Raw genomic sequence first — 17,592 nt, forward strand, 5'->3', positions numbered from 1 at the left:
GGGGAGTAAAAAGGGGGCACCAGACATCATTTCAAATGATAGAGAAAATAGGAGCATTCCTTGCTATGCTAGAAGAGTAGATGATTATGGGGCTAAGAATCGGAAGGAGGATCCCTACCGGATGCCGGGATCGAGCCAAAGGCTGGTGTTGGAGCCATTAACAATGGATGTAGAGATGGATCCAACGGCGGTGGTTCTGGCAAGGAGGATGTTGTGCCAGACCCAAGAGGCATCAGAAGCAGGGGTGACAGTCCAAATGGAGTCATTCTTAAAAAGATGAGAATACATCCAAGTGACCCAAATGCTACTATGCTTGGAAACAATTTTCCAGATGTGCTTGAGAGTGCCCACAAATGTTGCTTCTTTAATTCTTCTAAACCCTAAGCCTCCTTCAAATCTGGGGAGGAAAATTGAGGCCCAGCTAAGAGGGTGGAAGAATTTGAAGAAATCAGCCCCTTTCCAAAGGAAGGAGAAGAAGAGGGATTCAATGGCTTTGATGATAAATTGGGGAAGGATAAAAATTCCAGAAGAGTAGAGGTAAAGGGATTGGAGGACTGATCTGGTGAGCTCAAGGCAGCCCACATAAGAAAGGAGCTTGTCTTTCCAAAGCTGAAGCCTTTTCCTAATGAGGTCAAGCATAGGATTGAAATGATGGGCGGTTAGACAGGTTGAGATGAGAAGCAATCCAAGGTATTTAACAAGGAGAAGCCCGTGAGCAGTAGGAGATGAGTTTTGGTATAATTAAAGACCATAGAGAGGAAGAGGCAAGATTTGAGAAGACTGATATGCAAACCTAAGTGGGTCTCGAAGAAATGAAGGGAGACCAAGATGGATGAAATGGAGAGGGGTCAACTCTAGAGAATATCATGAGGTCATCGGCAAAGGCAAGATGAGTAAGTAGGAGGGATTTACATTCATGGATGGGAGAGATGAGGTGGAGATCAGAAGACTTTGGAAATGAAGTCCCAATGGATGGAGTCAAAAGCTTTGCAGATGTCGATCTTGATGAGGGCAGCAGAAGAGTGGGATTTCCGATCAAACCCACATACAATTTCATGGAAAAGGATGATATTGTCGGCAATACTTCTCCCAGCAATGAAGGCAGGTTGGTTGGGGCTGACAAAGGCATTGATGACAGCCTTCTATTGGCAAGGATTTTGGCAACTTGTAGAGGAGGTTGTAGAGGGAGATAGGTCTGAAATCCTACAAAGATGAGGCATAAGAAGCCTTGGGAATAAGGCAGAAGAAGGTGTGATTGATACTCTTTATTTGGTCATGGGTAAGGAAGAAGTTGTAGATAGCCTTTATGAGATCAGACCGGATGATATCCCAACAGGAGGTGAAAAAGCCCATGTTGAACCCACCAGGACCAGGAGCTTTGTTTGCTTTGTGGGAGAGGATGGCGGCAGTGATTTGATCATCCAAGGGAATGTAAAAGAGAGAAGGGATGAGGTGGGTGGGATTATTGAAGAGGCCAGGGGAGAGGGAAGAGAGGGCTGCAACAGATCAGAGAAATAGGAGACAGCTCCAGCTTTGATTCCTGCAAGAGAGAGGAGGGTGGAACGGTCTCAGTGGGAAATAAGGAGTTGAATAGAATTGGCATTGTTTGGCTTTCACAGAACAATGGAAGAAAGCAGAGTTGCAGTCACCTAATTCAAGCCACTTGATTCTGGACTTTTACCGAAGGAAGCTCTCTTCGTGAGCAAGAAGGGAGGATAGCTCATTGGAAACCACCTTTTCTTCTTCAGCAAGGGCAATGTTCTAAAGGTCAGCAAGGAGCCTGGACTGAATGGAGCTGAACTTATCTTTGCGGGAGGAAACTCTGGAAGAAATGTTACTAAAGGAGTGGGAAGGGGAGAAGAGGCAGACAAACCAGTGTTGGAGCGTGGGGAGGTGGGACAATGTGACAGGGCATCAACTCCATCAGAAGCGTCAGGGCAAACCAGCATGGAGCACCGGGTAATACCAACGAGATTAACTATCAGACCAACGGATCGAGACCTGAGAGAAGCATCATTGAGGTTCTCCACCATGGACCGGCAACTTCGATCTTTCCTTCTTCGACAGTGAGGGTTTCATTTTGCTCAGTAGCCAAAGAGAGACTGACCGATTGAGCTTCATAACCAGACATCGAAGGGATTTCATTTGCAACGGTGATATTTTTTGCACAAAGGGTAGTGGAGTGTCCGAAGCATCTACAGGTGGTACATAAGGGTGGTATCCAGTTATATTTGATCTCATGCTTGAAGGAGAAGCCCTCACCAGACAAAATAGTAACTGTGGAAGGCAGAACCTGATCGGCCCAGACTTCTACACAAATTCTAGCGAAGGAGAGGCAGTCCATGGTCTTCGCTCTCTTGTCGGAGTAGAGCGGCTTACCAATGATGGAGCCTATGAGGCTGAGGCCCTTAGCACACAACAAATGGAGAGGGAGATTAGCGAAGGCAATCCAAAGAGAGATGGAGGTGGGTTCCGAACGATTGAAGGAGGTTTGTTCATCCCATTATCATAAGAATATGGGCTTTTTGCCACATACCAGGGACAGCCATCGATGGCTATGGATTGGTCCACAAGGATGGAGAAGTTGAAAATGAAGGTCCCGTTGTCAAGCATGAAGGTGGGTAGAGATCTCGAAGGCCTCCATTGCTTGAAGAGGGAGGTCTAGACAACAGCGAAGGGGGGCCGGCTGGCCCAGAAAGGAACTGACGACACAGTTTTTCCATTTGAGAATTTCTAGTTCGAGGAGTCCAGGAGGGAAAAGGCCAACAAGGATAGAGTTGCAAGAGGAAGGAGGATGATAGAATAAAATATGGCCCGCGGTGGGAGGATGGGAGGAGGAAGGAGAGGGAGAGGATGAGACAACAAAAATTCCAGGGGCGAAGGTCATGAGGAGAAGGGGGGAGAGGGGAGGGGGGAGGAGGAGGGAGTGGCTGAGGAGACAGACGGAAGGCAGTTGTGGTCAACGAGGTGGTTGTCAGCAGGAGCCGGCGGGGAAGGAGAGGGCATGGGGTCAGGTCACTGGGGAAGGGGGGTTCAGAAGTGAAAGCTTTTTTTTTTTGGATGAATAAATAATTCATTACCAAGGAGAGAAAGAATATACAAGGGAAAGGGTGGAGGGAAGGCTTAAGCCAACAAGGAGAAGCCAGCCCAAGGGGGACAAAAAACAAAACGAACCAAATACAAAACAAGCAAATGTAAAGACAAGCCCGACCAACAGGGGGGGAACACCAACGACTAACGCCTTCAAGGAGGCTGAAAGAGATTAGCCTGAAGATTCCATGAGCTAATGATGAGTGAGTGTTTTGGGGAGATAGGGACTGGCCTGGGGTGTCAGTGGAGAAGGGCTTGGGCTTGGGCTTGGGCTTGGGCTTTGGAAGTAACATCAAAGTAGATAGCTTTCCAAATCTGGTCCTGAGATCGAGATTTGGGGGTCCATCTACAGATGTTTCGCTCCATCCAAAGATGATTGATAGTAGCACAGAAAGCCAATTTTCCAATCCTATCACAAATATGGGGACCCGAGAATGCCATACTCACCCACACCCATTCTTGATCAAGGGGGAGAATAGTCCTATAGGAAGGCCAACAATTGGATAGGACTTTCTTCCAAACCAAGGAGGAGAAAGGGCAAGAGAAGAGATGAGGGATATCTTCCATACCCAAAGGGCAGAGACAACAAGAGGGGTTGACAGGGATGAGACAGTGAATGAGGAAGGATTGGGTGGGAAGGCAATTGGACATACATCTCCATAAGGTGAAGCTATGTTTGGGAATGTGACCTTTGAACCAAACTAATTTGTGCCACGGAACCGGAGGGGAGGGAGTGCGAACATGGGTCCAAGCAGAGGCAAAGGAGAAGATCCCATTAGAGGAAGGGATCCAGATACATTTACCCTCCCTTCCTCGGTGACCAGGGGGGATAGGGGGGACGGAAGACCAAAGATCGGAGAGAGGGGGGGAAGAGGACAGGGGAGACCATCCCATAGGAGAGAGGATAAGGGAGACTTTGGCATTAGCAGGAAGACCCAAAGAGTAGATTACTCTAGGAGTAAGGATTTGGGATAAAATGCCCGAAAGATGCCAGCCTTCCAAAGGGAGGTGGAATGACCATTTCCTATAGAGTAAGAAATAGCGGTCAAGGCAATGGGTCTATGCTCAAGAATCTTCCGCTAGATCCAGGATGGATCCGAGGTAGAAGTGGTAGTCCAAAGGGAGTGATGCTTAACCGGACCAGTAAGGATCCAATCGACCCAGATACTTTTGTGTTTGGTCACGATTTTCCAGATAAGCTTGAGGATTCCTATTGAATTGGAGTCCAGGATTCTCCTAATCCCTAACCCACCCTCAGATTTAGGAAGGCAAACCTTCTTCCAACTGAGGGGTCTAAGGATAATATGACCGTTACGAATTAACTTAATCATGAAAATTAGCTCTAATTAAGCCTATAAAAGCCCTTAATGTTCTTCATTGAACACAACATTACTACTATCATTAAGAATAATTAATCAGGGAATTCAATTCAATTCAACTTTTGAGATAAAGTTCGTTGAAGTGATCTCAACATAGTATCTCCACGTCTTCTCTCCAACTCTATTTTCAAGAGAAGCAATCAAACGAGATTTGAAGTGCATTACATCTCATCAAATCATATTGCACTCACTTGTCACGCAACATTCTACAACTCTTATTTTAATTGTAACTGTTGTTTTTGCTCTTGAGTTCTTAGAACTCTAGAAAAGAGCATTTGTATTGTGTGCATTAGTTTAGACTCTACACTTAGGCTATTGCAAGGACCCTCTCATCCTTAAAGAGATTTTGTAAGGATCGTCTTATCCTTAAAAGAATTGTAAGGGTGAATTTCCCCATCTATTGTGTTGAAAGAGAATTACTAGTGAAAATCTCTCAAGGAGGTCTTGAGAGGGGGGGACCAGACTCGAAGAGTCGAACCACTATAAATCTGGTGTCTCTACCTCGTGATTGTTAGTGTAAATTAATTTCTTTTATCTTCATAGTTATCAAGGCATCGCCTAGGAGATAAGGCAACTCAGTGTCGCCTTGTTAGTGTCACCATGATTTTTGACCATCCTCCATCGCTTTGGTCACCTTCTCAGCTTGATAACTATGTTTATCTTTCCTTATCATTTACATTCACATAATATTGTAAAAATCAGAAAAAGAGATAATTCCACTATTGATGACCTATTCACCTCTCTCTAGGTTATCCAACAAGCATCTTTTCTTTGGCTTTTGCTTGATTTTCAATGCAAGAAAATCAAGGCTTTCGATGGTGTTTGGATCCTCTTCTCGTTTTGTTGTGCTTTTCGCTATGTTAATTGTGAAATACAATGAGAAAAAATCAAGGGGGACAAGAAAGAAAGAAAATAAAAGAAGACAAAGGAGTCGAAGAATAAGAGGAAACTAGATGAATGTGAATTACAAACCTACCAACAGCCTAACCATCTAACACGGAGACCCCCTCAAAAAAACCCTCTAGCTAAGATCATCACAAGCAACTTAAAACCTCCTCAAGCCAAAGCAAGACAAACATTCAGCAAACAGTTGAACCAGACACCAGAAAAACCTGAGAAACAAAATAACCCTAAACCCTGTTCCTGCCTCACTTCAAATAAGGGCATACCAAGTGCACAAGGCTCCCACCATTGCGAGGTCTGGGAGGGGTCATAATGTATGCAGATCTCCGCCCACTTGGCGGAGAGGCTGTTTCATGACCAGAATCCACGGCCATTAGGTCGCAATGGAGCAACCTTACCGTTGCACTGAGGTCCTGCCTTATGTCCACCTGTTATATTACCAGAAGATCAATTGAACAAAAGAATGAAAAATAAAAAGTAAAGGAAAGGAAAAAAAAAACTCACCGATCTAATTCAATATTTTCTGTTGGTGTTACGTTCAAATTATTTGCAGTTTCAAGGGCCAAGAGATAAGCCACGCCAACCTGTAGCAGGAAAAGATTAAACACTAAAAAGGAAGAATCAAATATGTAATGGAAAAAAGTTCCCAAAACACTGAGAGAGAGAGAGAGAAAAAAGCAGAAACTTAATCTAAAAAGCCACAAAAACCTTTAAATTTACACTACTGTTGTAAGCTCTATATATGTCAAGTGTTAATAACCCCCCCTCCCTGCCTTCACAATTGAAGGATATGGGCAGTAGTTTAAGGGGAGATGCCTGATCATGACACATCTGTGTTTATTCAATCGACAGTACAGATCAAAAGGACATACAGTCTATAAGTCATGGTGCAAACAACTATGCCCTTCTGGTAGTAATGTTATGAAGTTTATAGCAGTAGGTTCCAAAATTTGCACGGCCGGACAAATAAAAGGTAAAAAAAAAATGGATATCCAGGTAAATTAAAAAGTTTGACAAGGTGTCAACATTGAAAAGGCCAACCAGAAAGTGAGGAAAGATCAAATGCTACAGATGGAATTGAGCCTGAGTTGCAATGGAGTGGTGAGGAGGCCACATCTTCGCTACTTCCTAAAGAAAAACCAAGGTTTGCAATGGAAATGATAAAGTAGTTTGCCAGCTTGGTTTCTTGTGGGAATAGTGACTGTCATGGGCTTATGCAGAAATTTGGAAGAGAAATACAGAAGGTAAGGAGTTCAAGACAAATCGGCTGGTGGAAAAGGAACTAGTCAAAGAGGGAGAAAAGAAAAGGAGACTATTAAAAAAAAAAGGTTAATATGAGGAATAAGGCCAAGTGAAGACTTAATTTCAAGGTTTGTAGAAGATTTCTCCAAGAATGGAAATAAAATACAGATCAAGATATTATTTTATCCTAGTCATGACTCAAGGATTAAAGTATCGGCATCGGTCGCCGTATCGGTCGGCCAAAATTAAGATACGTATCCAAGGGTATCGTATCGTATCGTATCGTATTGGAGATACGCTAAAGATACACACATAAATGGATAGGAAACATTTTTTTAAATACTTTTGCATAAAGAATTTGTTAAAAAAAACTATTGATAACATGTATTATGCATAAACACTAAATTGAGGGTATCGCACTAAGAATTCAAGGTTTGTAGTTGTCCCATAAATGTAAAATCCTTGTTCTCAACCTTGATTTCCACTTTAGTTAGAGAGAAATATGACTGGCAACAACTTTGAAACAAAAACTCCTTAAAAAATCGTGTTTTTCTAAAAAATTACCCATCTTGGCCATTATATGACCGTAGCGCACTGTATCGGTACATACCGATACGTACCAATACATATCGAAACGTACATTTTACCTCGATTTTATATTTTTCATAGAGTCGTATCGGTGCATATCGTATCGTATCGATGTGTATCATCGGTGCATATCGTATCGTATCGATGTGTATCATCGGTGTATTGATGCATATCGGTATGTATTGTAGGACATATATCGATACGAAAGGATTTTAAAAATTACATATATAGTATTAGTGTGTATCGTATTGGTCGGCTAAATTTAAGATACGTATCGGAGGGTATCGTATTCGTATCGGAGATACTTTAAACCGGCAGAGGAACCTACCACTTCACTACCATTTCACCTAAAAGCTCTAGCATCAACGTATACATCAGCACTCCCCTGCACATGCAGACCAAGATCCCAAGGTCCTTGCACGTTAGCTCACGCGGCATTTCCTTGGTGCAGCCTCGAAGGAGAAGAAACGTCATGAAAACTCTTCCGATACACTTACGAGGAGTCAACCACTTGACCTCCTTACTCTGATACCATGTTCGCTATCATTTCACCTAAAAGCTCGAACTATTAAGGGCAGCGTCAACGTATAAATCAACACTACCTTATGCTATCTCATTGACTTTCACTCTGTGGGTGTTTAGGTGATTGAAGTCTTCCAGTAACTCACTTCCCCATCTTCACCACTGTCCAAAGACAAGAATTGACAAATTTTATTTTGTATTGGTCATCCCTTAGGAGGGAAAGTTTTTTGAATATTTCATATTCACATTTGGGGTTCTCTCAACCCCTTTAGGAGTTTTGTTTTTTATGGTATACCCCTGTACGGAGTTGACACATGGATATATATTATAGTTTGGAAGTCAGGGAAAAAATATAGAAGAAAAACTATTGAGTTTTTTACATGTACTTTTCTGTAAGAAATGCCTATGTAATGATTGCAAATCACAGGATGAGATGGGTAATGGATTTAATTAGAATAATCGATCTATTTATTAATAGATTTTGCAAAAGCATAATTTCTCAGTCCAATATTCTTAAATTAAAAAATATTGGTAGAGATGCTGAGAGAAGAAAAACTTACAGCAGCTGAAGAGCTAAGCCCTGAACTATCAAGTCCCGTGGAACCACAGATGAACCCTATGATACCCTGCATCAATTCCAACAAAGAGAACAATATATATTTATTTTAGGAAATTCAGGTCTTGAAGATTTCATATAGATATTGAACATATCACATCCCCTAAATATTCTAGGATTTCCTAGAGGAAAAAGTACAAAGAAGTAATGCCAATGCTTGTAACAAAATTACAGAACTTCATATGTAGCATTGTTAGGATTCAAAGATGTTAAAACTCATAATAGAATCCAGGATTGCAGATTCTTATTAAATCTCATTAACAAGAACATCTCAGTTACAAAGTCTTTCCGCTTTCATTTTTGGACTTCACTCAGCAAAAAAATGATCAAGTCTCATAATATGTTAATTTCTAATATGTTAGAAATATAAAATTTATATGATGTGGCTGTCATTGATATGTGGCCATTATCATACATACAGATTAATTCCATTATTCTATGGAAGGTAAAACATATACTAATTCGGAATTAGAATTTCCCATATCCTTTTCTAGCAGAAACTTGATCCATGTTTATACAAAAGAAAGAAAAAAAAAAGGTGAAGCTCACTCAGAGAGAGAACAATGATCCAGAACTGAGCACACCCTCGCAGCATATAAAACATTCAGAGGGGGGGAAAAGAACGATCATTAACAATGCTTGGGCAGCACCTCCTGCTTCAACACCATGGACACGTATATGAATATGGTTTTGTATTTATTGTTCCTCATTGAAGTCAGTTGAGGAAGAGTCAAAATTGTTGTTGGTGGCTTGGTGCACTTCGGTCTTTTCTTGTACAGTAGCATTGATTGATGAGGGCATGCACATTCCACATGCATCACTAGTTACCAAACTTCTTGTTATACACAAATCATACCTTGTGGATTTTGCAGATGCCTGGCTATGTATGACTACATAAAATGTAAACTATTTATGAAATAAAGGCTAATACTGCCAACCCGTCATCTGCACTCTGATGACCTAAAGATGTGTTGGATTGGTTGTTGCCTTGTTTGTGGCCAATGCCAAAATTTCCTTTTCATTTGCTTCGGTAAGCAAAGAATATGAAGGTGGTACAGCAGTGGCATAAATGTGATGGTGACTTCTGATGGTGGATAAAGACAAGGGGTGTTTGCCTGGTAGGGCCCTAAAATTGAAATGATTTTGTCACTACTGTTGATGCTCAACAATAATTTTAGACACCAATATTGTTGAAACCAGGGGAAACACATGAGAGAGCATGTTGAGAATAATCCTATATTGGAAAACTCGGGGACTTTGGATGCCTTCATATAACAGTTGGCCCTCTCCAACTAAAATTTTGGGGTTCGACACTTCAGACACGATGACGTTTTAATCCACATTAAAAACCGTGGGGGGGGGGGATTCAGTTTAATCAGACCAAAAGCTAAAGATACCACCAAGTTATAGTGGTGTGCTATTTCCACACTATGTGGCATCTTCCATATCCTATTCAACTTTTTATGCTGGACAAAATATTTTACTTGTTCAAATTATTTCATTTTTTTTTTTTTTCACTTCAATTTGACAGGACAGTATTTGTGAGGAGTTTTAGCATCAGGAATAAATAAAATATATGCCTTCAAAGATTAAATTATCAACTTTGACAAGTTCCCCTGTCATACATTTTAAGATACCAGACTCGTCTGTAGAGTGCTTTTGAGTCACTTCTGATACTTGATAGAAGAATTTGAAAGCGGAGAACTTAATCATAAAATGAGATATGAACAATTAGGAAAATGTTCATCTATATAGAGAGCAGGGGAAAGAAAAAGAAACTCTCCCACCTTTGTGACATGGTTCCCTGTTATCTGCAGTGCATACAGTGCTCCCCTAGCATAGGTCCCCCAATTGCTCTCTTTGTGGACCTGGGATGAATCAGTTGCATGGCCGTTGTCATTCTTCCGAATGGCATGCCTTGGGTACTGAACTTCATCAACTCTACAACACAATTACGAACAGTAAAGTCAATTTCATCCAAGGTCCAAGGTGAGTTTTCATTTTTAAATTAAGGGGTATATACTATATAATATGGTTGGTTGCAGTTTGGGCATGGGTATCTAAAGATTTTAAAGTCACAAAGTCATAGATAGAGAAGAAGATATGAAATTATTTGCTATTTTGCATATATGTGGAATCATCTATACTATGACAGATCGTAGGAGGATGGAAATCTTATAGAAAGTAAGTGGAAAAAGTTTGTTGTCATTTCTTTTTTAATTAAAATGTGCATTATTCTTTGTGAGGTGCCATGAAACAAGGATCTAATGATGGTCACTTCTGGATATAACTGATCTGTCTTAAGTAACCACAATACCTCTTTATCTCTTTCTAACACCCCCAGACAAAAAGAGAGAAAAAAAAATTCTTATGGAGCCATGGAAGAACTATGTTACCTGGACGCTTCAAAATAAGATATGCACCCATGTCAGACACTTCAAAAGCAAGGACACAAACGGCACTACTTGGCTGGTTAGTTGATGCAGTCAGGCATACAATAAACTGTGGATAATAATGTAATATGTTTCCTCTTTTTTTTTTTCATCTTGTTAGTCGTTAATAGCAGGTAGGAGCTTCTTTTGTTTCAGTTATTGAGTCCAAGATATGGTCAAACTCTATTTCAGTTTCAGGTTTGAATTAGGATTTCTTAGTTTGCTTCTACATAACAGCATGTACCCAACGATTGTTGGTTTAATTGGAACATTAATTTGAGTTTTAATGTGGCTGCCAAGAGCTGTGGATGCGCTTATCTATCTCCTCCCCTCAGATCTCTTCTTCTTGTCTGAGGTTATATCCACTTCACTTTCTCTACTATTCTTCCTTTTCTGTTCTTAATTCTCTTTCCAACATTGCTGTCTTTTGAACTTCCATTGTACATATCCATTAGTTCATCACTGATGAGCAGTATTACCAGATTCAGAAGTAAGAGAAAGAGGCCTCATCAGATCATCATCCCAGGTCGTAACACCTATTATCCTCTAAGTTGTAACAACTATTTTTCTGGGTAGTTTTATTCTTTATCTATTGTCTGAACAAGAGGGATATCAAATCCATATTCTGCTAGTTGCTTATTGCTGGCCAACAGGCCTATTGGGGATGTTCTGGCCTAATTATTGATCTATTGTCATATCAGTTCTAGTTGGAGCTTTGATTCATAACTGGGGTCGGATATTCGTATTCAGACTGACATCAATTCTAGGTCAATAAGCTACCGTTTCAATTTTGCATGAATAGGAATTCAAAAGTAAGGTTCTTAAGTCAAGATCAATAAATAAGTGCTGTGCTTTGTTGTTCCATGTCAAAAGATTGAATATCTCCAATATGGCAATAAGTTGGTTTACAAGTGTAAACCTTGGGTGTATTGATGCAGTTCAGAAAAACAATAAGGCCAGCAGCAATCCAGGCTATTGGTTGCATCAGACTAGATCAAGAATTAACCAATAGGTTTAATTTTGAGTGCCCAATGGATTATATGCGCCATGGGCTTAGTACTTTTGGGTTTTCTATTGTAAAGGGCAAATTCCATAAGCCCAAATATGAGGGAATTGAGTCCTATACGTGATTAGGTGTTAGAATCTATTTTGTTAAGTTCTAGAAGAGTTTCAGTTTCCTAAGAAGATTTAGGTTGTAAGGGCTTCCTCCTTCCATGCATGGGGCGTTTTCTATTATTCTTATTTCCATTAAGTTATAATCCCCAGCCTAATGATTTGAGAAATAATCTCACCTGGACCTTGTGAGTTCTGTGAGAGGCAGATCACACCTAGATCTCCATATTTATCTTTCATGTTTCTAAACCACTTCCGTTTTTAATTCAGGTTATCTATTGGAATGGTGTCTAGTTGGAGGATATTCTAGGCTAAAATCATGAATCTCTAGCTCTTAAAAAAAAATAAAAAATTAAATACTTCAAAGTATTTAATTGCACTATTAAGCTTTTCATTATTGCAAACATAGTTGTCAAGGGCCGACTCAAGGAGTCAACTAGGCGACTGATGCCTGAGTTAGTTCAATGACACAAGATATGGGCTACAATATAAAAATTAAGAAGTTGCATTCTCTAATCTTATTGTTCTCATTGTTAATAAAAGACTATCTTAGTGGCCAAAAGAAGGACAATATGATAGTGAACACAAGGCTAAGAAACTCAGAATTGGGTAGAATCGGTCTCCATCGATTCTGATTCTGATCAGGTAAGAATCCTTCGGTAATCAGACAAAATCGAATCAACTAAAACCCTGAAAATAGAATTGGGAAGAAGCATAGATTTTCATTTTTTTTGGAGTATTTTACTTGAAATTCTTGTAGATCTAGCTATAAGAGATAAGTTTCATTGATATTCTACATTTTTTAGGACTAAAAGAAAGAGAAAAAGGCCAATAAGGAGATGTTTGTATTAATGGCCGATTTGAGGTCTGTATGTATTTATAGCTCTCAGAATTGGTATTAGTCATTAATAAGAATCTGGATCGGTCGATTCTGATTCGAATCGGCTGATTCCGATCCGAATTTTTAAACATTGAGTGGACAGATAATTATAATAAATAAGAATACTAAAGGAGTTCTCATACCTAAATCTCACGACTCCATGGAATTGACCTGATTCTAGCAAAACCTGCATTCAGAGTTTCTCTTGGTTATAAAACAGAAGGAAGAAAAAAAAAACTATTTAAAGATAGATAAAGTTATAGACTCAATAGCATAATAACTTTCACAGCTTAACAAATTCATAGTTATCTGTTTATTGTTATTTTATATACAACAACAAACAACTCAGTCTTATCCCAACTCAGCCTCCAAACAGCCCTATTCAAGATCATACTTGATACAAGGCCTAAGCTATGCATGTCTTTCCTCACCACTTCTCCCAAGGTCATTTTAGGTCTGCACCTGGCTCTTTTAGTTCCTTCAATCTGAATAAAATTACAAATCAGCCTTCCCATATGGAAAAAGAGTGGATGAAGGAACAAAGCCATAAGAGGACATTGCCAAGAAGTGTTGGTATATTGCATATGGGATATTGTATTATGTTTTGGTGACTACTAACATGTCGTTGATTGATGGAAATAGCATGAACTTAAATATGTACAATTTTACGGATCAATTTGATGAGCAAGCATCACACTCCAGTTGATCCTTCCCAAATATCAAGGCATTTTAAGCATCTACAAGCAAAGCAAGCCAATGTGTCACTGGGCTAGAGATTCATCGGCACATCTTCAACATCATCAATTGGAAGATTTGGAGATCATCTAACAAGCTCAAGTGACATAGAAGCCAAAGGTTCAAGCACTCTACCAGGCATCAAATGGAAATCAAGACTTTAAAGACTAGCTACCTTAGGATTCTAATTCTTAGGATTTGTTTTTAATTCATGATGTAATTCTTGAAATCCTAATATGTAAGATTCCCATATGATAGAGGGGGTGAATCACAAATTTTCTCCCAAAATGCTGACCATGTTTGTTCATCTCACTGCTTGGCACTCCCTACTGCAACAATTAGACTAGCTAGGGCAATCCCAAGTTTACCAGTATCACATACACACATGTATGCATGTCCACCATGCAACCACCAAGTGGCCAGGTCTACCAGACAATGCACACCCACTCTGCAAATTACACGCCCACCCACACAACACACATATACGTGGTTCGGCAAGTTTCCTACATCCACAAAACAATATCCTACACAGGCTCTCATATATTGCCCAATACTCAACTAGGTATTGACTGCAACAATAGTTCAAGAACTACAACACCTGCTTCAGCCTGAGCTACAACTTAGACAAAACAACCACTCGAGAATAGAAAGCTACATAGATCCTAATTGGGCTGGATCCATTTTGATAGACGATCTACATCAAGCTATACCACATTTGTGGGTGGCAATTTGGTCACAAGGAGGAAAAAACACCTGTTGTACTAGGTCAAGTGCAGGGGCAGAATTTAGGGCAATGGCTCATGGAATTTGTGAACTTATATGGTTGAGACTGTTAGTTCAATAGTTGGGCTTTGGCACTAAGGGCCTATGCAAGGCCTATGCAGCTCTACTGTGATAACAAGGTAGCTATAAGCATTGGTCACAATCTGGTGCAACATGATAGGACAAAGGACATTGAAGTTGACCAGCACTTCAACACTTCATCAAGGAGAAGATAGATTCTGGTTACATTTGCATTCCTTTTGTGAAGACAAATGATCAATTGGCGAACATCTTCACCAAAGGACTCATCTGTCACCAATTTAGTACCCTTGTATGCAAGCTGGGAATGCATGATATTTATTCTCCAGCTTGAGGGAGAGTGTTAAGAGTTTATATAATAAGGGTACTTTAGGAACAAGTTTATCATATTCTTGTCACTTATTGTATTTTCATTTTTCCCTTTTATCTCCCTAAACCCTTGCATCTTGTTAGTGCAGTAATATATATGTGCTAGAGAATATTTTCTCTACACACAACATTCCACTATTCTTCTGTTCTTTCTTCTCCTTCTTCCTCTTCTTCTTCCTCTTCCTTTCCCTTTCCTCTTCCTCCCCAACCTTCCATTCTCTTGTTCGCTACCCATCCTTATATTCTAACTTTTTTTCATTTGCGTGCTTGTTTAATTTCCAATTTCCTCTACCAACCTTGAAGTGAACTGAAAAAGTTATACAGGTTTATTCAACACCCAATTCACCCCCTCTTGGGTTGCCATACCGATCGACAGAAAATCTACAAAACAGCACTACTATTGTTCCACACTCCCACTAGACCACCTCAGGTGCCCCTACAATCAATTAGTGCTGGCTTTTGTAACTTTCAAAGTCCATTGCTAGATAGGCACCTACCATTCACATTCTCTCCCCCCCCCCAACCTTCCATTACCTTGAGCTCACAAGGAGTTGCCACTGAAATTGTTTCCTCTTGTAATTACTTGGGGCTTATGAAGGATAGAAGTTTATTATTATTATTATTTTTCTTAACAAAGGAAAGTTTCCAATGTGTGAATATGTTGGCCTTCAGCATGGTGGAAATCTTATATCTGTGGAACCAGGATCAGATAAGTCACGAAAAGACTGCTAGATTGAAATAAGAGCTACATCTTGATTGGAGAAAGGTAGACTTCGATCAAGTTCAAGATATGTTCTGACAATGTATCTAATCTAGATGATTACGTGTTGGTCTCCCATGTTTTAATGGAGTATGTCTGCTGTACATCTTGTAAAAGGTCGTCAGGCTAATGTGTGACAAGTTTGTTGGAAGTTGGAACCATGCACTGCGTGTGGGAAAATACAGAAGAAACAATACATAAGTAGATCAATGTCATTAATTTTGTGCATATCAATTTGATCGCCTTGATTGTTCATTCTTTACCAAATAGAAACTTTGGGATAGCTAAAACTCCTTGATCACGATTATCACTTCACTAGTTGAGATTTAATCCTCCAGGAAGTTTTGCTTCTGTTAGTAAAAATTTAATCTTCAGAAGAAATGAACTAGTATATACAGGAGGTATGCATGTAGAATGCAACCCTCCTTCCTTGAGGTCTAACGAGATCCAGAAGCATGAAACGAAAATCACAGATATCTTCACAACATTCTATGAAAAACTTTTACCAATCGTTTAAAAGAGTTAAAAGAAAAAGGTAAATATTCTTACCTCAGAGTTGCCAGAAGGAACAAAACCCAGTAGAATACCCTTATTAATGGTCATAGCTGAAACAGCTCCACCCTGTATAGCATTCCAATGATGAATCATAGAAACTTTCAGTTCTCGTTTCCAAAATTCGGAAAGCTAATATATGCCAATATTGGTATCAACATCTAAGCCCAAAAAAAAAATTGTAGAATATATAACCCCATGTATGTGCTTCAGATATCACAGCCATGGATGAAAGGAAGTGAAGCCTATACACTCTCCCAAATATAGTTGTCGATGCATAGGCATCCAAGATCTTTCTTGGGTCGAAGATCAATTGATAATTTCAAATAAAAAAAAAGGTAGATAACTGACAACTAACTAGGCTGTCCAAAACTCATCAACGAAAGCAATTGGATAACCAGCTGTTAAGCATACTAGTAGAAATGACATTCTACACAGTGTGTGATTCAAATCGAAGAGTTCCCATGGAAATTTGCTAATAATTTTTCCTTTAGGCCCTGTTTCTATCGATGAAAAGTGCCCTGAATTAAAACAAAGGACATATTTTACTTCTACATTATTTTGCATATTTTTTACATAATATTAGGCCCCACCGTAAAATTTTATGTTCCTTCCTTTTACTTCTTATGAAACATACTCTTTGCTTAGATATTTACATTCTTTGTACTTCCCAACATTATACATCAGAACCAACAGATCCTTAAGGCAATTGTAACCTCGGTGAAAGATAAAGGGCTTACAAGAGAGGAAATAACAAACTAATTTTTAGACAGAATGGCAGGAGAAAGTAGGACTTTTTTTTTGGTAGAGGGGCTTGTGGTTTCATAGTAAAGGAACTAGTTAGACTATTAGAATGTTAGATTTCAACTCATTTTTTCATATTAGTTTTCTAAAAAGTAACCTACAAAGAATATGCTTCCTATCCTCAAAAAAACATGGGAGTGGGGGATGAAGAGTTCTCAATAAAATCTCAATTTAATAAAATGCATTAAAATTAGAAAACGAATCCAACTATCAAGAATGCATTAGTTCATCAATCCAAGACCAGAACAATAACAATTATTTGCTAGGTTTTCCAAATTTCATAAAAAAATATATATTGACTAAAAGAGAAATGGACCAACCTGATGATCAATGTGTGCTCCCAGGGGACAAATCCTATACGGAGAAACAACAACCCTGACCTCCTCAGCACTTCTTCCACTCATTTCCGCCACCTTCTTTCTTATTTCACCCACCTTCAGTCAAAACATAAACCCATCAATGTAAACGAAGTAATCATCACAAAAGAATTGCCCAACCAACGATTTGAAGAACTCAAGCCATTCAAACTACAATATACAAAGAAACCCAGAACGGTCTATCCCCAATAAAATATTGCAAAAGCCAATGCAGCACCCCAGAACCACACAATCCATCATAGTCGAAACACGAAACACAAAACAAGATGACCCATTTCAGTTAGAGAGAGAAACAGAGAGATTCAAATGAAATATAGCTTACCTCTCTTTCGGAAGGCCAAGATGAAGCTCCCATATTCGGTATCACACTTTGAAGCTACCAACGAATCTAGGCAGATTTGCACTCTCACCCCCCCCCCCCAAAAAAAA

General features: G+C 39.6%; 1 protein-coding gene across 1 annotated transcript in view; it reads right to left on the reverse strand.

Moving 5' to 3' along the window:
• The window catches only part of LOC122076870 (galacturonokinase), a 39,446-nt gene that overhangs the window by 21,383 nt on the left and 471 nt on the right, over positions 1-17,592 (reverse strand). The window contains exons 2-8 of the mRNA XM_042642474.1: positions 17,486-17,592; positions 17,107-17,220; positions 15,980-16,051; positions 12,909-12,952; positions 10,128-10,281; positions 8,285-8,350; positions 5,877-5,956 (exon numbers count right to left, since the gene is read on the reverse strand). Of these exons, the coding sequence (XP_042498408.1) occupies positions 5,877-5,956; positions 8,285-8,350; positions 10,128-10,281; positions 12,909-12,952; positions 15,980-16,051; positions 17,107-17,220; positions 17,486-17,518 (563 nt within the window). The 5' untranslated portion in view covers positions 17,519-17,592. The remainder of the gene's footprint in view (positions 1-5,876; positions 5,957-8,284; positions 8,351-10,127; positions 10,282-12,908; positions 12,953-15,979; positions 16,052-17,106; positions 17,221-17,485) is intronic.

Source organism: Macadamia integrifolia, chromosome 4, assembly GCF_013358625.1.
Source record: "Macadamia integrifolia cultivar HAES 741 chromosome 4, SCU_Mint_v3, whole genome shotgun sequence".
In the NCBI taxonomy this organism is placed as follows: domain Eukaryota; kingdom Viridiplantae; phylum Streptophyta; class Magnoliopsida; order Proteales; family Proteaceae; genus Macadamia; species Macadamia integrifolia.